The 25,313-nt window shown below is 34.2% G+C and overlaps 1 protein-coding gene across 18 annotated transcripts in view; it reads left to right on the top strand.

The window, feature by feature from the left end:
- The window catches only part of FoxP (forkhead box transcription factor P), a 308,217-nt gene that overhangs the window by 192,453 nt on the left and 90,451 nt on the right, over positions 1-25,313 (top strand). For 17 of the 18 annotated variants that reach the window (XM_087406508.1, XM_087406495.1, XM_087406497.1 and 14 more), the window contains one exon: positions 5,751-5,885. In XM_087406508.1, coding sequence (XP_087262634.1) covers positions 5,763-5,885 — 123 coding nt within the window. In that variant the 5' untranslated portion in view covers positions 5,751-5,762. Of the gene's footprint in view, positions 1-3,632; positions 4,194-5,750; positions 5,886-25,313 lie in introns of those variants that run through there. The other variant, XM_087406509.1, reaches the window with a different exon arrangement.

Here is a 25,313-nt window from a genome sequence, read left to right on the forward strand (position 1 = left end):
TTTTGATAATACTCATATTTATTTTGATATTTATTCTAATATATTTGTATATTTGTATATTTATATATTTACAATTATTATTAATTCTTTTTTCATTAATAAAAGAATTTTTACAGTTTTATGAAATGTTTGACTTGTGATAGAGAAAAAGTCGGAAGTTATTATATCAATACAATAATTTCTATAAGCCTTGTCTTATATAATTATATATAATGTAATATTTCTTTAATGTTTGCTTTCTTTGAGAAATAAAATTAAATGAAATCAGAGTAATTTCTAATCTTAACTTTACAAACTTAGGGCACTTGAAATTTATTTAGATTTATTTATACATGAACTTAACTTTCTAACAAAAACTGTAAAAATACTTGCAGAGAATCCGTGTGATCTCTGAACGCAAACTATTTCATTCGTGTTTCTTATATAACTCTTTCATCGTTTCAGCAAAGTAATTACGTATGTAATTTTTTAGCTCAGGAAGTATTCATTCACGCCTCATTCGTTCGAAATATGATCTATAGCCACGCCTATGAGCAATGGCGCAAGCAAGCCCCCAAAATTCCCGAACACATTGTCCACATTGAAATAGGAAACGAGGCGGGAACCTCACCGTTGTTTACTTAATAAATACATATTTAGTATATATACGACGTATATAAGCTGACTGAGCCGGCTGCGTCTATTTTTGCCTCCAGTTTTGTTGTCATAGGACCAAAGATGGGACATGGTTCCCCTTATGGTGCCGTCATGGGCAACCTAGTTCTTCGACAATAGTTGACTAAAGCCGTGAAATCGCTTCGAATGCTTCTGATAGTTGGGTCGGTATCGGGGGTCTAATAAAGTCGCTCGCAAACTTTCTTCGATGCCGCTGCTCGTGGAAAAAGGCACGATTGTATTAGCATTCTCATTGTTAAATCTTTATACAGTCCGCTTAATAAGAACTTTATGTACCGAGGCGTGTAATACCGGCTATATCCGTTTGCACCGTTAACCATCCATCTAGCATTTTTGCAGAATTTATTTTTATATTACGCGGTCTCTCTCTCTCTAAAACCACGCGCGTAGAATGTGCGAGTCGAAGGCTTGAAGCACCGCTGCGGAAAATGCAGTGAAAATTCCGTGTTACAGCGAACACCGGATTTTCGACGGAAATTTATGCAGGTTAGTCGTCCCGACTTCGACTTTGGCTTTATGTTATTTATTCAAGTGTTCTGTGAAATATAGGTTTCTATTAAATTTTTCAGCAAAATATTGATGAGTTTAATGGAAGGCATCTTAGAATGTTCAATTTAGTTTTTGGAGAATTCGAACGGTTTGCATATTTACGATTCTTAATAAAGTAATATTCATATATATTTTAGTTTTGTATTATTTTACAAGTCATACATTAACGTATTAGTTTCTTGAATTTTCTATCGTCAATAGAAAATTTGCGCTTCAATAATAATTCATAACTTCAGACTCCTATAATTTAGTATATCGTATTCATTACGATGTGAGTAATTTATGACAATTATGTACATATATAATATACATATATTGATAAGATATGAAATTTATAAATCAAATGAGATTCAAATCGATCTAATAAGATTCAAATTGATATTTGTATAATTTGTATAAATTTTATAAATTTCATTTTTATTTTTCTTAATAATTTAAAAACTATTCAGTTGTATTAATTTTTTCAATATGCTAAAATTAAAACTGTTATAAATAAATATTGTTTAATACATTATTAACTGCAAAATAGCATTCGCTATAACTGAAGCTTCATCTCTTGCAGGGTTACTGTGTCACTGTGTATAACAATAAGCTTATATGTACATACAAATACGAAATGAGTGGTATAATTCGAAATTTGAGAGCGTGTGTTTTTGTCTTCGGTATCTTACAGCGGGGAAGTATAGTATCGCTCTATATCGTGCAATTGTTGAGGAGCTGAGGCAACGAGTGAAAGGAATATTTTGAAGACACACGTTCCGAGGAACATTTTGTCCCCCATTTCCGGTTTGCCTGTACAAACTCGAAGCCGGTGGTTCAAGTTGCGTCAGGCAACACGTGTGTACACGCGTATTTATCGCTTATGCGTACCTCTCGCGCGCACACATATATATATATATATATATATATATATATATATATATATATATACATAGCTCACCGAAGAATAGGATTTCCATACCTGCATCGTCCACTTCGTTTCTTTTCACGAAATGCGGAGTGAAGTCGTGACGTGCTTATCGTGGAGTGAGTTAAGAGGGTCAGTCTTCAATGCTGCATATGATGTGTCGTTAATATGTTGAAGAGTGCGTTGTCAAAAGTTACTCACTACGCGCTATCTGTTTATACAGTTTGTAACTCAAGATTATGTCTCGAGAAATAGATAAATATACGATGTAATAAATAGAGAGAGATATCAAAGTATGTTTTTACCCCAAAGCGATATATAATTTCTAAAAGAGAAGTTTCAATATTTACTCGGTAGAAATTTGTTAACAAAAAGCAACTTGATGGCTTGACGCCATTTTGAAATATAAATTATAAATACTCAGCGAAATTCCAGTCGAAAGAATATCTTGTGTGTGTGTGTGTGTGTATGTGTATATGTGTGTGGGCGTATAACAAATGTACATTTTTCTAAAGTTCATGAAATTTTTAGACAGTGTACGAGCAATGAAAATTTCTGTTTAAAATAAATGATATCTTTTCGTATTTTATATATCTTCAGAATCAATCGGAGTAAATTTAATACCCGTTGTATGCACAAATATAACTCGAAACAACTACTTTTGTATTTTTTATTCAATTTTGTAATTTCTTTACAACAAATTCAAAACGATTTTTCTCTAACATTTATAGTAATACCATAAATTACATTATGTCAACTCGTTAAAATGTATAGAGCTTGGAAAAATTTTATATTCCTTCTTCATACAATTACCAATTGATTGATAGTAGAACTTTAGCACGTAAACTAGTCCCGAATAATCATAGCCATTCCCACAACACGCACGTCAGAAATATCCACTTCGAAAGACGCACTTCGACCGCTTCCTTTCTCTGCGATCCATGGAGGCGTCCCACAAAAAAAAAGAAGAGGAACTTCGAAGATCTCTTAGGGCCTCGCTGGCACGTAATCCACCGACTTCGGCGACAGTGTGCGACGAGTCGGCGATGTGTGATGCGCGAGTACAGAAAGAGAAAGAGAAAGAGAGAGAGAGAGAGAGAAAGAGAAAGAGAAAAGGTATAGATAGAGAATGAGAGTGAGAAGGAGAAACGAACATATGGTAAGACGAGTCAGACCACGATGTGCCGTGTATGATGTAGTCTGGTAGCAGTGGGGTCAGGGACGTGGTGAAGGGATGTCTAAGCGGGACGAGGGGAGAAAGTCTTTGGATGTGCCGCGTAGAGGGGACGCGGGAATACGGGGAGGGGTATGGGGACGTGGAGGAGAAGAAGGCAGGGTACACACATTGAGCGGAGGACTGTGGCAGCGGGGGGGATGAGAGGTGGGGGAGCTGAAAGCAGGCCTGTTGGCTGGTTTCAACTATATTTGTTTATATTTACACAATAAGCAACAGCCCCGCCGGTCGAGCTGCTTGGTATGCCTGTGCCGCTTTTAGTGTTTAGTCCTCGTTCTACTCGGATCAGCGCGTTAACGTTGGGCTTTTCGTCTTCTTCGCGAATCCGTCCAATTTTTTACGTCATTTTTATTCCCATTGTTTTTACCGTCGCGCTGTCCGTCGCGTTCGATTTGTCAAGGGTTGCGCTCTCGTCTCATCCCCTCGTTCTCGTCTTCCTTCCCCTACCACCTCGCGAGTGACTGGCGATCGAGTTTCGCGGAGGAGGTTCAAAGTGCCGCTTTCTGGATGCAGTGCAAGGAACGTGTACAATCGGTGTTTTCGTAAGACACAATCCCGCGCGGCGGTGACTTCCACCGCCATCGCGAAGGGAGTTCCGCGTGTGCATACCGGATGTATACAGTGAACGTAGGCGCGGAGTGTTTGCGACCGCGTACGCGCCACGTCGTTGCGCTTTCGGGACCGGAAATGCCACTCGTCGTGTGAATCGTTTCATAGCGGTGTCTTGCCGGCGAAGCCGGAAACAGCGGAACTTTCTTCTCATCGGATAGTGTTAATTCCGTTACTTCCCATGGACTGCAACGCGTCCACCAGTAAACCGAAACAGATGTAAGAAATTTTTATTGAATCTCGACGACGCGTACGTTAATTAAGAATTAATTAAGCGATCGTCTTAGGCTGACTTAAGGCGTGACGTAATATTAATCGCGAATAATCGATAATATGAAGTGAGCATTAATTATACGACGCTTGATTGCAATTTTTTTTTGTTGTACGCGCAAGATCTCTCTGTACGCACCTCTTCTAACCATGGAATTTGAAATAACTGGCTGATGTTTAATTAACGGGTTGCATGTCGCGCGTAATTATTCCTTTCTGGAGAAAATGACGCTTTCTGATTTAGCCGGGCGGTAAGATACATGATCGAGGGATATTGCGAGGGATATTCAAGAAAAACTAATTTTTCTTGAATAATTAATATGTTAATGATTTAATTCGGAAATCCATTTTGCACAGAACGCGAACGTAATGCAACATTTTACGGAACATTTATATCCCATATTTATTTGTTTCTTATGCTTTAACGCATAAATTTCATTTAACTTCGCAATAAATTAGTTATTCATAATACATACGCACCTTATTGTATAATTTTCATTTAACTTTGCAATAAATTAGCTATTCAGAATGCACACATACCTTATTGTTTAATTTTCTACTTTAAATTTTCATCAATATACACACGCTCTGTACACGCTCGCGTATGGTATTACGTCGGAATTTACGAATTATTTATACATGGCTGAAGCGTAGCACGATGCTGCGAAATATTTACGATAACTACATAGGTATTGTGTATTATACACCGCTTATGATAGGAAGCAGAGTCTTGGCGTGAATTTAGCAGAATCTTAGCACGATGTTACGTATTTCCGGGAAAGTATGTATTATTAGCTTCGCAATCGCGAAACATTGTTTCTCTTGCATCGGGTAGGTGGAATCACGTGCGTCAGACTTCGATTTAAAATCATCAGCGCACGCGAGGGCAATGTCGGATAAGATTGCACGTTTCGAGATTTCGTCACGATTACCACGTTCCGGGATCATGACCGAATACTCTTAAAATACTGTATTTAATTATTGCATGTTTATTGTACAGCACTTTGTCTATTTATATTTCTGATATCTTTTTATCTCCTAACCTAATATTTATGTACGACTGAGATTTCATGCTAAATTTGTATTTGTATATTATTCTGCATAGAGAAATATATTTTGTCGTTATTTTTTATAATAACGATTTGCTAATGACGTTGAATAAGTGATTACACGCCAAGGTTGAAAAAGTTATTTTTTTAAAGAGTAACTCATCATCATTACGTGTTGTTTACTGAAAAAAATAACTCATAACAAGTACCGAGTTAAAAGTATACCAGTCGGTGCGTTAATTTCTTATTATATCGATGTTGACATCAATCGATGAGTCATCATCTTTTGATATGATTATTACAGATATTGCTACATTATTATTATAATAAATTAAATTGTGATGATAGAAAAATACAAATACAGCAATGTTCTCCAATAGCGCGCTTTATTTGTAGTTGTAATCGAGTTCGATGCATAAGAATGTATCTACTGACGTAACGATGATCGTGATTTCAGGACGATGGCATAATGGATCATGATACAGACGGAGACGGCGCGATCAACTTGTCAACGTCACAGCGACCCTCCGCCGCCACCACCCCTAATGGTGATACTCCCACTTACGGCCAAGATCAACAAGACAACGATCAGGTAGGAATTAATCCCTGAAGACGATCTCAATTTATTAATATTTATTTTTTATTACTTTTTTTTGCGCTAACACGCCTTGGATTTTACAGAGCCAAAATGGTTGTTTTCCAATTAGGATACCTGACGTTACACTGTTTCCACTGTGTTAGATACTTGTTGAAACGCAGTTTAGTTTCATAGTGTAACACCAGAATGCATTGTAGTCTTCCATTTTTATTCTTATAATTATATTTAGCGTATCAATAATAGATTTACGATTTTTATTTAGATTTAAAGTTATAACTTTTTCAGAATTGGCGATTTTTGGTTTTATTGCAAAATAAGTATGGCTACCAAGTAACTTTTTGAAAAGTGGATAACATTGACAAACTTTACACGCTCGTATTTAGCTTTTTACAGTGTCAAACAGCGTAACACTGTATCATAGTTGGAACATTTTGTGCAAAATACAATGTTACACTGTGTGTGAGACACAGTGTTATACTGTATTACCTGTGTACGTTGTTGGAAAACACACAATGATTGTTCTTCTAATCTAATCATGGAACCGATTATAACTATTAGTTTTATACTGGATTTTATATTTACTATTCTTTGTTTACTGTTCCAAAACTTTTTCTCTCTATCTGTTTTTATCTTTCTCCTTCTTTTTTATATGTACATTATTTTATATAAAATTAAGTATTTATTTAGTAGTTACGATGAATCGATATTAAATATAATCGTGAAGAGTATATATATATATATATATATATATATTTAAATATAAAAAAATTAAACATATGAAATATACTCGCGATAAATTATTCATTTAGATCTAATTCAGCCATTCACACAATATTGTGATATTGACTGAATAGTATATTGAAATGCTCTTTGAGAGAGAGCATTGTATTTGAAACATTTACATGAAAACATAGAGTGACACATATTTACTAGTCACAGAAATATATGAGTAATGGTTGTTTAGAGCCATGACAATAAAACTGAATTTGCTAATTCAAACAATGAAACAGTCGTTTTATCGAATGACGAAATATGATAACATTCATCCATATAATATCACTAAATATAGCTGCAGCTGTTTATATGTGATAAGGTTCAAGACGTTAATCCGCACCACATTGTAACACTCCTTTTGTTAATAACATTTGTTGTCAATGGCACATGACGCGCGTTATCATGAAGAATCCTAAAAGGAATATCTGTTACTGTAGCAAATTTCTACAATCTGATAATGTTTATCCCAGATATTAACGATCCATGCAATGGATCTAATCTTACAAAATTTATTTATTTAACATACATACTACATATCTATATTTCGCAACATTTCGACATATTAATGTCGCGTGTGCAAATTAATATTAACACGAATTATTGCAAACATCGATATAATTATATTGTGAATTGCAATGCGACATCAATGTTACATTAATATAACGTCCGCTTGTCTTACAAATATCATTGTAGAAGAGATCTTCAAAGTGACATTATATCTGTTTTATTTAAATATAATAATAAGATGAAAAAACTGAATATATTTGTATATATTGAAAGAGTGTTTTATATACACTGTTAAAAATATTGTGAAATTTAATGTACTTTTAAGTTATATAAATTAAATTCAATTTTATGACACACAATAAAAAAATTTGTGTATTTGTGTTGGAAATGGTCAACTTACGTTTGTATTAACAGTTCGTGTTGACTTTTTTAACATATTTTTAACATATAGTGTTAATTTAATATAATGTGATTATGTTATTTAAAGATTTTTTGTGAAATTAATATTCAATGTTTTTTAGTGTAAAAATAACACAATTTATGAGTAAGTGAACAAGTAACATAAAAATAATGTGTTTTAAAATGCAAATTCTAAAACAAATGAAAATCCGTGTTAATTTAATATATCATAAATGTTCACAAGTTTGTTTACAACAATATGCTCTTACAAATTTGTTTGTGTTGATTTCTTTTATTATCTTATTTATCTTTCTTTCTTTGTATTTATTCTCTTACATAATATTTGTGTTACCTTTTAACATATTCATCTTGTGTAAAATTAACTAAAAAATTTGGGATATGCGATTTATGTTATTAGGTGTTGGAATTAATTCGTAGCGTTTTTTAATGAAAGAATGTTATTTATTTCACATGAGCATTAAAAAATACATTAATGAAAGTACTTCCCATCACTTGTAAAACGCTACGAATTAATTCCAACACCTAATAAATTCAATACATTTTTTCCAACTGTACACTAAATTAAATTTAATGTATCTGTAACTGAAATGTATATTTGTGTACAGGTACATGAAATTTAATGTAATTTTATGTACCATAGATATGCATGAAATTTAATGTAAGTAAACGTTAAATTTAAGTTACTTATAACTTCATTTTCATTGACACATTAAATATTTTTAATGTATCTGCTTGAAATTTGTTTTCATTACATGTAACGGAAGCAAATTTCTATTTTTTTTTAACAGTATATGTAGAAAAAATGGAATCAATTTTGATTTTATTTTCTTTCAATATGAAATTAATCAAAATACGAATTTAGGGTTTCTATTCACTTATCACTATTATTATATCCCAGATTGTGACATCAAAAGCGAGAAAATATACGATAAAAATTTTTACAGGATATATCACTATGCAAATATGTTTTTCAATAAAACAACACTTATAATTAATAAAACTGATTTGTAAGATATACAATGCTAATTAATAAGTAACTATATATTCGGAAATAGATTATGCTTAACTAGAAAGTGAATTACACTCACAGCTATGACAAACTGTCAAATTAATAATGTATAGAAACAAATATGATTTAATTTCTTCCTGAAACAAGTAGATAATTTTTAATATATTTTATAAGTTTATTTTATCGATTGCAAATGTTTTATTAAAAAAATATTTCTGTTCAAATCATTTGCAAAAATTTTTACTCTGTATTTTCTCACTTCTGACGTCATATTCTCAGATAGTAAATAATATTCTCAGATGGTGAGTGAATATTGAAATAAAAAAATTGCAATAAAAAAATGAATATTGCTAATAATAGGAAGCGAATTTCGGGATCTCGCGGAAAACATCTGCAACAAGTTGGAAGAAGAAAGCTTTGAACTTCTGAGCTATAAGTATGACCCGATCGTTTCGAGTGATCATCAGGGTAGAGTAGAGCCAATAAAACGAAACAGTGTGCCTCTGCGCCCTTTTATGCTCCTCTTCCGTACTTTTTCACGTGAAGTCCAAATCGAAAACGGAATTGAACGGTCTTCTGCATCCTGTATCGCGACCTGTGAAGTAAACCGATAACGCCTTTTCGGAGCTTTCGTCCCGAAATCTCAGAGAGTTTCCGGCGATAAGCCGGGACCAGGCGCGACACTTCGACATTTGACACCCGACTGCCATAAAATCGGAACCCCTGATTTTAAATTCAATTCAAAATCCCGCGCTCGCGCGGACGAATGCAATATACCACCCCGGCAAGCGGTTGACGGTGGAAACAAATGTTTTATGACCTTTAAAGCGGCTTTTTCCACGGTTTCGTTTCCGCAAAGAGTATAATATAACTCGTAACGTATGTATGCCTATATGATATATGTATTTTGCAAATCATCTAGCGAATCAATTCGCAAAAAACTGCTTCTTTGTTCCTCTTTTTTCAGTTTGTAAATAAAATCACAAATTTTTTTTTTAGTAAAAATGTAGTTTAAGTGTGTGTATATATATATATATATATAATTTATTATTTTGAATAATGTCTCAAAAATACTGACACTCGTATTGCTACCCTTGTATTTGAGACATTACGTTTTTTTGTCTCGTTTTAATTGTTCTAATTTTTTTATATTAATCTTCATATACATCTTGAAGAGCAAAAGGCAAATATATGCGTCCGACATTAGCCAAGATAATTAATTATAAATGTGGATAAGCAGGTTTAATACCAAGGGACCCGCGTAACACGAAACCGTTTATCGAGTTTTATTTTCGGTTTCCTATTCCCGATGACCCAAGGAGTAAAATCGTGTTTCCCCATCCGAAGGATCGACTATCGAGCTAATATTAAAATGCATGTACCGTATTAATCCTGCCGAGTTTAGCTGAGATATATCAAAATGAATACAGGTCGCGACATTTTATTACGTCCAGGTCAAACCGAAAGAAGAGTATTATCGTTGTTAAGAGATTGTGAATTTCTAATATTGTATTAAATCAATACAGATTTAATTATTTAATATGATATACATATATAATTTTTTAACAACATTTAAGTATTTTTTTCTATTTTCTGTTACCTCAATTCTAAAATACGAACTCCGATCTCGAAAATAAATGCTAAATAAGCTTAAATACTCTATATTTAATTATATATACCATATTTATAAATAAATGCACACATTAGCATTTATTCTTGAATAATTTATATAAACACACTTATATCTTTCAGTCTCATTGCTTAATGTAAATAAAAAGATATAATTATTTATACATATACGTAAGCTTATCTAAAAGAGCAAAAGTTTAAGTAAAAATTAACAGTATTATATATTATAAGTTGAAAATGGAGAATAGTTATTTCTAATATTATTTGTATCTGTTTATATTTCAACTTGTGATTGTTTGTTTATTTTAGTTAATCCAAGAATGCTCACAAAAAATTTTTTATTATATTAGTTTTAGAAGAAGTTTTGAAATTTTCAGCTAATATTAAAAAATTGCAATACTTGAACTTGGTATAAATATAGATAGTACGATAATTAGCCTACAAAACTGTTAAAAAACAAAACTGTGAAAAGTAAAATTGTGGAACATGTAATTCAAATCATTACTATTTAAAATTAAGAAAAATTAAGAAATTAAAAAATTAAAAACATTTCCCAGGGTCACTCATCATATGAGTTCCAGTTAAAGAATAAATTATTGTTGATCAAAGATTTCAAATTGTTACAATTTTGGAAATTAAAATATCCCCGTTCTTCACAATCACGCAATTTCCTACATACGAGCAATGTTCCAACGAATTGGAGCACGTGAAAGTGTCGCGGCAATTACATTCTCTCGTAACGAAGTCACGAAGATATCAGAGTCTCAATGGCGAGGCACGTAGACACCTCGACACTTCGACTTCGTGCTTCTCTCCGTCTTCTCCTGCCTACCGATCCTTACACCCGGTAACCGCAGTAGAACCATATCGTCCCTCACGACGTTCTTAGACTACCGCGTCACTCTGAACCCTCGCAGCCGACTCTCGACTTTCAAGAACTCCTTAAATTATAAACAGTGTCAGGCCGCAGTACTTCGATCGCGGCCGTGGTTCGAACGCAAACTTGGTTTCCGACTGTTCGTATCGGAACAACTTCGACTCAGTTGTTAGATATTGTGCGGGTACAGGTATTATGCCTGTTCTTGTAATTGAAAATCTATTTTGAAAAACTAGCACATTTGCTCAAACTGCAATGATAACTACGTTATTCGGTTGACTCGACTGAACATGGGATTTTCTATTTACCTTCAATACACTTTTGACTTTATAACTTTTTTTTTTATTTATATCGTTTATTCTCGTGGAAATGTTAAAATATTATCACATAAAATATTGTCAGAACTTTTTGGTTAGATTGAATTGTTCAGATTTATTGATGTAGTTTTTCGATAAATGCGCATATAAAAAATTTCAACTATCAATGCCTTCTGATGAAAATCTAGGTTTTTAATTAATCAATTTTACAGCAATAGATGTGTAAAATTTTATATTTTTTAATGATAAAATTTTATTTTTTAATGATAAAAATATTAATTCTGTATAAAAACGGATCATCAGTTCCTACAGATAAAAATTCTCGTCACATTGACGTAATGTCTCATTTGACATAGCATAGAATCTTAACTTCTGCTTAAACTTTCCGTCCAGTTAATAAGTTAAGTACAGAATCGCCTTGAAGTTCTGCATAGAGATTGCAAATAATTGACTCAACGGGACAATTGTCGACATTAACCTAACCCATTACTTGGAAAGCTAGCGAGATTCTACGGAGTTACTGAGTCTATCAAGATTGCTTCAAGTGACACAATGGAAGTAAGGAAATCGTGGTCGAATCGTAGGACGGTCAGCAAAAGTCAATGGTTACCCAAAACTCGATCCCAAAACGATCAAGCCAACTTCATAAAGTCGTAAGATCTCGAAGTTCGTTGATGTTCGATTCAATCGACACTTCCTTTCTTCACATTTAAAATAAGAGTAAAATGGCTCAAAGAATCGTACAAAGACTTTAATATATCGAAACTTATAACACTCATCCAATATTTATAAGAAATCCAAATAGTTCTCGGGGACTATTATTACGATTAATTATTAATACTACTTTTCCAAGTAGTAAGTATTAAATTATAGATTTTAATCATTGTTTTCGTAATCTGAGTATAGACATTCATATACATATACATATAATATGAGTATACAAGAAGTAATATAGAAGGCTTCCAAAATATCCTGCTACATACGCGCCAGCTTACCGATAAGCGAATCTTTATTTATACAAGCAACGACCGAGCAGATGTACGGTGTCGCATGTGTAACATAAGTTTTGCGTATGTAGCTGCGTATGCGTACACACTAACGTAACGTCTTTTACAATCTACATGCGTGCATATGTGTGCGTTCAGAACTTTCTAGCTCGTTTGTGCATCAGAGAGAACAAATTTGTCATAAACTAAAAGGAATACAAAATTTATAATTATCAAATTTGCTGTTTATAGCAAACAAATTTGCATATTTGATAAATATTTTTATTTGCATTTGTTGCAAATAATTTTTCTAGCACGTACACAAAAGAATAAATATTTGTTACGTCTATAAATAATTTGCAATCTCTATATGTGCAAATAAATTCATCGTCATGGCATAGAATTAGCATTCATTATAGCAAATTTTTTCTTTATGAATGATATCACTTTCTCGCACTGTTTAGATTATTTTTATTAATCTTTATTTTGCCAATTATTGTTATTGCTTATAAGATAACGTTGTTTGTCTCATGATCTCATATTGCGTACAGTGGAGGGATCACGAAGATTGCCGTACAGTTATTTTGAAATAGTTCTTTCGAAACAAATATAGGTATATCGTTTTATCGTTAGAAATAACAAGTTTAAAATTATATATTGTATTCCTCAAATAAGTTAGTGCGACATTTATATCGTCGCTACTTTTCTATTACGAAGCTTCACCTTTCACCTTTTTCGAATAAAAATTCCGAATTATTTCTGATACTAACAAACGAGCGATGCCCATTCGCTCGTGTATTCAATAATTTGCCGTGTCGCGTGGACGGCATTTCAAAATTAAAACAAACTTTTATCGTGAATGACGTTCGATATTTCATTAGATTCCTCACTCCGTTTATCTCCAGTTAATATCCAAACGCTCGGAGAATCCAAAAGATCTCCAGAGCGGGAGTATCCGCGTTCCTTGAAATGCAAAAAGGGGTTGCGAGGGATGAACGGGCGCGAAAGATGAATAAACGAATGGATGGGAAGGGTGAGAATGGGGATTAAAAAAAGAAAGACAGAACAGCGGGAGAGGGAAGAGACGAGCATCGATGAAAGACAACCGAGTTCTCACTTCCCGCTCCAGTTTTACAGATCGCAAATTGCGAATAGGCTGTCCTTCCCAATCAGGCATCTTGGCATTCCCCTTGCCGACCAATTCTTCTTTTCCAGCTTTCCCTCGTGCCATTTCTCTGCCTCCTCCCTTACCCTCGCAGCCTATAAGCGACTCGCATCCTCTCCTCTTCCGGCGAGGCCGTAACTTTTACGTAACACGCTTCGCTATGAATATCGATGCCGGTGGAGTTAAGGAGAGCTCGCTTTTCTGTAATTGAAAGAATTTTTGTCGTGCTGAGCCAGCTGGCCGGGGTATAAAAGGTCTCGGATCGGAGCACTCCGTAGCTCTTGCACGTTGAAGAACTCTGCGGTACGACGTGAGCGACGAGGATTTTAATAAATTACCGAAACGGGTGGATTTGGGTGGCCTTTATTCTCCTCTCGGGACCTTGCATCGTCGGGGATGGAAATTCCTTTCCGAGAGTAGTGATCTGGTTTGCTTCTGGTCTGATTAGGCTCGTTTGCGCCGGGTGCTGCTAGGAACTCTCGAAGTGGGAATTGTTTCGCCCTCCTCGGGTTACTTTGCTAAAGTATGTATGTCGAACGTGAATCAGCTTGACGAAAGCGATTAATAATGTTTTCTCTAAAAAAGTATTAATGGTACTTAATTATTCTTTATATCACAACGTTCTTATTAGAAATAGAATTAAAAAAGTGCCTGTGGTAAATAGTCATATTAAATAAATTTTAAAATTAGATTATTTTAAATTTATTAAACAAATTTAAAATTATGCTTCTGTAATTATAAAAATATATCTATAATACAATTGTTAATAATGTTCTTAAATTATATAAAAGGTAATAATATATTTGTATGACACGTGTTTAAAACAATAGTGAAAGTTATTAGAATTAAGGAATAATGACCTTGTTAGGTTAACTAGATATGTTCATTCTTTCGGTCTCCTACGAAATTCTTATTGCGAAACATCGTGCTGTTTATAGAAGTCATGATTATCTTTATAGCGTTATTTCACAAAGTGGAATGTTACGATAGTAAAAACTGTTGTTGTTTGCCATCGTAATATGTGTATCTAATGAGTATGAGAATATCTAACGATAGTGAGATCGTAATAATAAATTAGTATGACATTTTTGTTTCGTAATGGGAAGATCTTTTCTTTGAACTAGTTTTGGTCGATATATGTACACATGAATGTATTATGGCGTGATAATCATCGAAGTTAGATCAAAAGACAAATTCGAAGAGACAAGTCGAAAGTCAAGGAAACTTGAACTACATGAATAATGAAAAAAACATTCTCATATCAAAGATAGAAAAATATAAATGAACAGGCAAAGCGAAATATAAATATTTTATAAATTAGCTTTTACGAATAAATTACATAACGATAAATATGATGACAAAATTATATTAACATTCATAATTATAGATAATATAATATATCCATTTTTTTCTGCATTAAACAGTAATTGATGTGTTCCAAATTTATAATGATGTACAATGCGAGTGATTGATCGCGATAAATATAGTTAAAATATCATGGAATTTTCGAGTTACTTAGAATTATATTCCAATATAAATTTAATTCCTCTCAATTTGCTGATTTCTCAAAATTTGTAATCAAACCCAAGAAGACTAAGCGCTCGACGCGTGGTAGTGGTGGCGAAGTCGGAATTCGATGGCAAGACAGAAGTCAGAAACTCAATGCCATAGTACAGCGCGACGTCTCGTGTAGTCTTCCAAGTCTTGGTTTTATCTGCATTATTAATCGGTCGAAACCTCACGGCTGTGTACTTAAATCCAATCTAGAAATCTCACCCTTCTAGTCTCCCACTTCTCTAACCTCGAAGAGAAAGCAAAGGTCGACGGAAACTGGCAAGGGCGATTACCCTCCATTATTCACACGCTCAATTCGTATCGCTGAGTGATACCTGAGAGAAACTTGTCGAACATCCTTCTAATGTTCGGTGATACATCGAACTATATTATGTCACCATTCATTCGCTATTGTTTCGTTATTGGCATAATTTATTTGGAAAGATCAATTTCTTACATCTTTATATTTTTGTATTAAGCATTATTTGATATTTTGCTAGCAATTTTAACTGCTTATTTAATTGCATGATTTTTTACTAATTGATATTTCATTTCGTCGTCATTTTTTATGAATTTAATAAAAAAGATAGTCAATAAGTTGAAATTCTTTTTTAATAATCAATTTATTCACAATAGTATAATATTTATAAGTGGAAATTGACTGAATGAATATTATTTACCGAAAGATCACAACTGATTCATATGTTAAGAAATAATTTCTTATTTAAGTATTCCAAATATAGTAAACAAATATTATTATTACGGTCGAGACATCGACGACGTGATTCCCACAGTTTGAACGATCAGCTTAACGTTGATTGACAAAACTAAGATCTCCATGTGCACCTGAAATAACTCTTGACAGCATCGTGACCAAAACATTTCTTGTGACTATATCATCGGAATCACGGCAAATGTCGATGACTCGTTTCTCGTGATGTTTCTCAAGATGTAAAACAATTTATAATATTGCCACGCACATATTTTACACCTGAAATAATCGATTCTTTGTTTCTCGTGATCCATAATAAATTGCCTCGAGATATCAACTTGATAATTTATCAATATACGTACCACATAACTATAAACACTGAGTAAAATATTCGTTGAATCTATAAAACGAGATTGTAAATCTAGATAAGTTGAAGGCATTTTACTGTTTTAAATCAGATATCTAATTATTTTGTTGAATCTAATTATTTAACTGAATTGAAAATATTTTATACCATCGGGAGAATTGTGGTATTATAGAATAAAATGAACTAAGAAGAGAACAATTATTTTTCTACAAAGATAGTAAAAGTTGTAGGCGAGAAAAATATAATTTTATTTATGTATTGATAATAATTTTATAGTGCAAAGATCCTAATTTATTTTCTGTTCTGTTGTCTTTTAAAGTCTTCGTAAAGAGACTGTTATGATTTCTTGTTTAAAACTGTGAGCCAAAGATAAGGCAAGCGTTAAGGAAAAGATATATTGGTTTTGTTGATTATATTAAAGCATCACAAATTTAGTGCGTGAGCAACTGATTATATGAAAAAAATAAAGAAATAAATAGATATTTTAGATTACCTTAGTTCGTGATATCTCCACATCTGTTCATTTTTATCACGGTCACCACATGCGTTCTGTCGCTTTTCCTTATCACGCTTGTCATTGATTACCAGTGGCGTGGGAATCGGAATATCCGATTTCTTTCGAGCTCCATTTTGAAGAATCTACTTCCGACGCTTTCATTCATATGCAATACTGTTCTCCAGATTTGGTTCCTTGACTACTTCTCGAAAGAACGTACGTCCAATTTTAAAATTAAGTTGACGGGTCTATATCCTATTTTATCTGTTCTTTTAAGTAAAATTACGATAATTTGATGATTGTGTTAAATGATAGCTATAAAAAACTGTTTCATTTGGATAGCAAACGAAAATGATAAAAATTTGTTTTCATAAAATTTACAATATATGTATATTACGTTACTTCAAAAATCCTGATTATATTATCAATGATAAATCCATATTGAGCAGAACTAACAATAAGTGACATATTTTAATTAAATCAATATATTTATTAATAAAACACAAGATCGCCTTAAACTCAGTCTACTTTTATCAAAGATAGATTATTCAATATCTTACAAATTATGTATTGAAATCTTTTGGAAATATTACTTTACTATTATTATAATTATCTATTTTTTAAATAAATGATACGTGGAAGAATCGACGATTATTCTTATTTATATATTTAATCTGTTCATAAAAAATGATTATTATAACTTTAACATAATTATTCTTATGGATTTTATAATTATAGATATATATTACGATTTTTTATTATTACTGTTATTATTATTACTGTTTTTTATTAGAACGCTAAATATATTTGAAATCTTTCAAGTTATTCTACATGATAATAAGCAAAAGTAGAAAAGAAATTTGCAGAGGAAAGAAGTATGACTATTTTATATAATTATGTTAAAGTTCTCTTATTGAAAGCTGCACTTCCTATCTTTGCGACATCACTCTTCGCATGTGTGGAAGTATCTCCGTATATCGCGGATAGAAGAAAGGAGTCTCGGACTAAGAGCTTCCCAAGAATACCCAGTTCTCAGACAGTGAAACTTAATTAAAAGCACGCGCGATGATTATTTGCGTAGCTACCGTTCATCGTTTATTTTGGAAATTGCGTCGCTTAGACAACGCTTTCTCACGAACGGGTTTGGAATCCTTTTCGATATAATCGCACGGAATGCTCTCTGAAAAGAGCTCTCTGAGAATTTAGATACGGTATAGATGAGTTCGAGAAGGCAAGTTTTTGTAATACATCAATCAATAACAAACTAAATAAACGGATAATTTAGAAAGAAAAAATAGAAAGTTAAATAAGTCATGCCTTTTGAATTCGAATAATTTTGAATTATTTGAGAAGCTTATATTTCTTCTGTTTTCAAAATAGGTTATAAAATTAACATATAAAGTTATGAAAAAATCATAATCAATCAAAACAGCTAACTTCAGCTAGGTTCAAAATTATAGAGTGTAGTCTGAAAAGATCTTGACGGAATTAATCTACATAATTTCGCGTATAGGATTTAATCAGTTTATCATTTGTGTAGCATCTTTTCTTTAGTACAAGAATTATTTCAATTAAATAATTTTATAATGGTTTTAAGTAAAATTGGCGAAATAATCAAAAGAGAGACCTGTCGATGTACAATTGAAAACTCCGTGGCACTCGTGTTAGACGCTTAAGGGATGAAGGGGTTATCGCTCCCCGCTGGAGGAAGAGAGAGAGGGAAAGAGTGAACGTACCTATACCAGAAGGGTACGTACGCCGACCAGAGGAAGAAATGACGGGGTGAAGGTAAATGAAGAAAAAGGGACAGAGAAAGAGTGTCCGCGAAAGGGTAGGATTCGTACGCGCGCGCGAGAGAGAAAGGGTGCGATGAAGCCGCGATGGGGTACAGTCGAGGGGGGAGGAGGCGAAGCGTCGGCTAGAATAAACACATAGATGTTTTCTTTGTTCCTCTAAACTAAACAACCAACGAGGAATCTAAACAGAGGCCAGAACCCAAATTCAATTTGGTCGCCGCCTCCGTCTCTACCTTCAGCTGTTCTACGGACGAACGAAAGGTATCCCTCCCCCTCTCTCCCCGATCCTGCGCCCTATCTGTCCATTTCACCCTTATACACTTAACGCTGCTGCAGGACGGTACCTAATATTTACCACTCCTCTCTTATACCGGATAACCGACCTCGCACACGCACGCACTTGGCCCTTTTAAACAATACTCGCTAATGCACGCTGCGTATGCGAGCTTCGGACGGACAGACATCATTTGATGTGATTATCCCATGGATCTCTTTCCTCATACCAATAACCATACATTAATTATATATTAAACTATATAATTTTTTGTTGACCTAAAACTATACTTTTGGAACTATATTTTGTATTCTGCTACATGTGTCTTTCTGATTAATATGTGTTAAGACTACGATTCGATCAAAGCCAAAGTCGGGATTGAGATCTTTTTGTCACGAAAATAGATAAATAAATTGAAAAGAGATAGGATGTGCAGAATTTACAAGAAATCCACAAATAATTAAATAAATCAATTTATTGAAGTTTACAACGTTGCATGCAAACTCGTTGTACTGAACAAATAGGTTTCTTTTATCCGATACAAACAATTGTCGAAGAGGCAATTCTGAGCGAAACAGTTTATCAATAATATCACAAGATTATACAAATATTTGCCATCCGCTCTCTTTTATTACTGCGCAACGATATTCATATATATCGCAGAGGCGAGGAGATGGAGGAGCCTCGTTTGCTTGTATCAAGATCGATCGGGAAAAAATCGTTCTCCTTTTTTTCTGTCCTCGCTATCGTGGGCGGACAACTCTTCTGCATGTGCCAGCGGAAATCCATTCATTTCGATATTTAACTGCCGCTGTGCCGTTTATTCCGTAACCTAGCGCGATCACGTATCTGATATCAGTCGGCGCGGCGACGCGGCGATACGTGCGAAAGGTACGTACGTCAATACGTTGGACGGCAAGAAATTATAACAACGGAGCAAAAGTCTATTAGGATTTTCATTTCCTGAATAAATAAAACTCGTCGAATCGTTTAATACGCCGGGGAGGAATTCGCACGTGCATGCGCTAATCCCTGCTTTCCTCGTCGGGGATAGGAAACGTGTATGAGCATACGCTCACGCGAATGTGTACCGGCGGCGATGCCTGTGCGTGTAACTAAAGCTTGATTCACATCGAGGTATAACCTATCTTATCATCTCGCCGATGGACTTCACAATAAAGTTCTAGACGAAAGAAACTTTGCTTCAAAAATACCTTAGTAACTGAATGTGAATTGACAAATTGACGTCAAGTCTACTACTTGGAACAAATGCGAAGATACGTATTTTGCGATTGAATAATCACGATTCAGATGTTGAACATAAATATTTTGGGTAAATAATGCAATTAATCAAAGCATTGTCCGCGGAATCGATCTACTTTTCTTCACGATGATATAATTTTATTTACATAACTTTACATACTTTTGTCTGAATTAAGATATTTCATTGCTGATTATGTATATGAAATTTAGCTGTGTGGTAAAAAGACCGTACAAACTGAATTTAATTTTGGGCACATGATTTGATTATCAGGAGATAGTATGATAAAAGTATAACATTACTTCATTATTTCTTATAAATGGTAATAAAAGAATGTATTTATGCTAAAGTTAGCAAAAAATATTGCTGCTTTCAATGTGCATTTGTAAATGATCACATCAAGGATCCTTAATTCTGGCAATGTAAAATTTTCATCTTTTGTACGCAGCCTGAGTCTTCAGTGCACATTTTACATTATTCTATATTGTATAAAAATCTGAAAAAAATTCTTATATATTTGTGCACGGAAGCTTTAATAAATTTTATTACACAGAATTGTATTTTGGATTGTATTTTTTTTGAAATTAAATTATTTAGCAGAATTTACAATTATAATTCTCGGGAGATCGTAGTATATCTGAGAGATACATACACAATGTGTTTATAAATATCTTTAAGTAGTGATACTATTGATCTATTGAATAAATAATAATTGTTGTACGGATCATTAAGATTTTAACAGCACATTGTATGTGATCGCACAGCCAACTGAGATCATATTACAGTACACATAGAAAAATATAAATTTTGATAAATTGCAATTTCAATAAAGCATAACATTTTCCATGCATTCATATTGTTTTTTTTTTTTGCAAAAGATAATCCTGCAGAACCAATTAAAAATATTTGTGTATCTTTCAGATATACATCGCAACCTTTGGTATTAAATTAAAGACTGCGACTTCCCTAGAGGGAAGTTTTTAAAAAAATCGATTATTTTTTAAGTATAATATTGCAGATAGAGGGTTAAAAATTATACAAGGCAAAGATATGAAAATTCAGAAAAAACAATTATGATTAAATGTTTTGTTCTTGGAAATCTGTAGGCTTTATAATTTTTTTTCATACAACTTTATATTTCCTATGATCTGTGCAAAGGTAATTGGAACAATCGCGTGTAGAGTCTCGTTGAGAGTTTACGGCTGAATGCAGTGTGCCCCGCGGAACTCCGCGAGTCCAGAATCGAGGAAAGATCGAATGCCATACCGTGGCTGCGTGCGGATTGTTGAAGGACAGCCTCGGCGGTAGTAGCAGCGAGTCCGAGAAAAAAAGGGAAGTGAAATTAAAAAGTATCCTTTCACAGAGCGATGCGGCCGTCGTGGAGGCAACGTGCAGGTCCTTCTCATCCCTTGCCCCGAATAAACGCGTACATCCTCTATTCTCCCTTGTAATAATCCCTTCCGGTTAATCTGCTCCAATGTAGCCTGCAGCGAGTATCCGATGAACATCGTATATACCCCCCATCCAGCTGCACGTCGGCAAAAGTACCGGCTTCCTGCGCCGGTACACACTTCACATTGTAGGGTAGAACCACCCTCCCCATCTCCCGTATTTCCCCGTGAAAAACGAGTAAATAAATACAAATGTGCGGAACTCGCACGGTCCACCACTGAAGAAGAGAATGTTACACGTTCTTGCCGAAATCGCCTGAAGCGAAAAGTGTATTTCAAAAGGAAAAGCTTCAGTTTACCTAACAAATTACAATACATAAAGCACACAGTTAGAAAATATATTTGTGTTAAATTGAGCATATTTTACGTCCGAAATTTTTGTGTTAATTTAGCATAAGATGATATGCTAGAAAGTAACACAAATATTATGTAAAAAATAGACCTAAAAAATAACACTGACACAATTTGTGAACAAATTGTGAAAGCATATTTCTTCGGAAACATTTACATGTTAAATTAGCACATTTTCTTTATTTATTAGAATTTCATTTTACGTTTTATTTATTTCTTAGAATTCAGTATTTTGGTGTTAATTGTTCATTTACTCATAATACATAAATGTTAATTTTACTAAAAAAAACATGCATCCACAGTTTACTTATAAATTATGTCGATGTTTTTTTTGTGCTAAATTTTTGTACATAAAATTTGTGTTACTTCCTACATATTTATTTTGTAGGACCCACTAAATTAACATAAAATTTAAGTGCATTATTTGATACACGTTAAATGTTTAATTTAATTAATTTTTCAACTGTGTACAAGCAGCAATTTTTTTAAACTACATAGAAGAATGAGAAAGGGAGAACGCTCGTTTTGTGAAACTTCTATTGAATAGAAAATAAGTGACTCGATTTATTTCACATTTTATTGAATTGTGATGAGAGCACGAAGCGGGAAGTGCTATGAAAGAGAAGAGGTTGAAAGGTGGAGAGCAAATCCGTACAAAAAAGCGCGAGAAGCTGGTAGCTCTTGGTATTTTCCTTGTTCCATGTAAATAATGTACATTGACGAACAAACGGCTGAAATTATAAATGAGAAATGAGAAAGAGACATGGCTCTCATTTTCTACAGTGCGCTCGCGGAACAGAAAGTGTGCTATATCTATAAACAAACATATACTCATATGTATATCATGGTTTAGGAGGAACACGATATTCATTCGCCACTCCTGGGCAAAGAATGTTAAGTAGTCCAGTGCGCTCGTTCCTCTTTTGCACTCCCGTCTCCCTGCTTCTCCCCTGGCCACCTCCTCTGTCGATCCTTCTGATATTTTCATCTATCCGTGTAAATGTACTTAGCCGGCTGCCGAGCCGGCAAGCTTTATTACGTGAATTTGGAAGCGCTGTAAGCGACTGAAGGGGGATGAGCTCTGGAAGGGTGTACAGAGGGAAGATATACGTTTCGCCAGTTTCGCGCGCGGCGGTAGCGCAAATGGGGTGAAGGGGATGGTCGGCGGCGGGTGGTCGCGAGAGGGTGGCGACTGGATAGCCGCTGTACCGTGCCAGCTCTGAGAGACCGGCTCTTCATCCCAGTGGATATGCATTTTCCGTTTCCAACCCTCTCCGCGCCATTCCTCACAAGCCGCTTCTCCGTGCTATCCTCTGTCGGTTCCTCTTATTGCTCCTTCATACTTACTGGATCGTAGATGAGCGGCACGATAGACGGTATGCATGCGTATATGCGCACGGAAGCGTGGGAGTACTGTTAATTCGGTTTACGAGCTCCTATTAGGAATATAAGGGAAACTAACGACCGGTGTGGTGCGCCATTTCGAAGTTGAGACGAGTGCGCTGCGTTGCACGCATACCCTCTCGAAAGAGGGAGAAAGGGAAAAGGATAGATAAGTGAGGCTGTCCTTCAAGTGTTTCCTTTGCGAGTAGCTTCATCGTTTACACATCGGCGGACATCGGTGTTAACAAGAGGGCTGTTGGAGAGAACACCATCGTGCCGTGAGAATTCTAACGATGTACTGATACTGTGACGCAACTTCTAGAGGAGTAGGATAAAACCGCCGCATTTTTAAGGCACATTGTAGCGTGGATTGTTAAATGTAAAGGTGATCTAAGATCTAAAAGATGTAAAGATAATCACTTTAGAGATCTTTATTTCGGCGTTTTTAGAAATATGAGCAATCTGTTTTTTTAAAGATTTTGTTTGCATTCGTAGAAAAACATATCAGATACATTAGATACGTACTAGATACAGTTATAGTAGATATGCAACTGAAAGGCTACCGAAATGCGTAAGTAGCAGAGAATTATATCGCTGAAACAGTATCAGATAGCTTTGCGTGTATCAGATAGCAGAAAAAAATGATAATTCCGTCGAGACGAAACGTAAGCAGTATTATACCGGATGTTCCAGGATTACACCAGAAATTAAAATAACATCGTCTACAGCCAACCGAACTTATTTCTTCATTCTTTTAATTTTCATTATACTATTAGTAAAGTGTATTGTTTTTTTTTTTTTTTTTTTTTAATAGGGGATACAACCAGAAGCGAAACGTTAATTTCACCGTGTAATGTCGACAAGACGGGCATTGTTGTTGTTCATACAACGACGTACGGTGTCGCCGGCGGCGCGCGTTACGAATTGGTTGAAAAAGAAATTGTTCGTGCATGCCGTCGGTGTATACAGGAAGGTAATTGGATATCGTACATCTCGCGGACGCAACATACACAACGAATACCACTGCTGATATGTCGAGACTCTCACGGCAGCGGTTACTACTTGGAATTGTTTTCGCGTTCGAGATTACAGTGCACCGCCACCCGTCTCCTTTTCCTTCTCTCCTTCTCATATATAGGAGGATATAAGCACGCGATAACGATCCGATTCATTAACACAATATTTTACTTGGTAACCGCGAATTATTGAATTAAAGGATTATAGATTTTATATATAATCTTTAATTCCGGAAATATTATTTGTACGACGTAGACGCGTGATCATTAATGATTTAATAATAATTTTAACATTAATTCTTTGAGGATCGAAGCTTTTTAACAAAGAAACTTGAAAAAGATCTGAATTGAATTTAACGAAAACCGAAAACCTTTAGAAAACAGAGGTTTTGGGGGTTGAATTTAATTCTAGCCTCAAAATTCTAAAATTTAAATTTCAAACAAATAATCTGATTATCATGAAACTCAGATTTAGGAGGTCCTTAAAAGATTCTTAGGAAGTATCGCTGAATTTGAACGTAATCTGAAAATGTCAAATTTCAAAAGGGTAGTAGCCTCAAATGAAGGAGAATTTAGTATCACAGTTACGACTCATTATCAAAGTTTGAAAGTCAGTTTGGAAATTAGCTAATTATTTGCGTAGCACTGATAAGCTTCGAATAAAACGATACTGGAAGTTTGATGTTTTCTTTACTTTACAATAAAAATTTCTTTAAAATTGAGTTTTATAATACCAGATTATTTTTTTTAAATTCTGCCCGCCAAATTAGATCAATATCTTGGTTTTTTTCTTTTTGACCCCAGATTTAAGTAAAATACTATCAAATTATTCTATAGATCGAGTTTCATGAAAATCGAGAGAGTATAAGTGCAGACATTTGAAAAATATCTTCCGAAGCGAATAAGAGGATAATTATGAGTTAGTCTCTTAGAGCTTAGTGTATAATCAATTAATCAGAGATCTCTTGTATAAACTACCGAATGAACGTGACGCCGAGTGATAACTGCATGAAGAATGTTTCTAAGATACAAATGAGGGTGAGAGAGAGATAACTGAACTTTTTGTTTACACACTAA

The sequence above is a fragment of the Acromyrmex echinatior genome, chromosome 5 (assembly GCF_024713525.1).
Source record: "Acromyrmex echinatior isolate Ae372 chromosome 5, ASM2471352v2, whole genome shotgun sequence".
NCBI lineage: Eukaryota > Metazoa > Arthropoda > Insecta > Hymenoptera > Formicidae > Acromyrmex > Acromyrmex echinatior.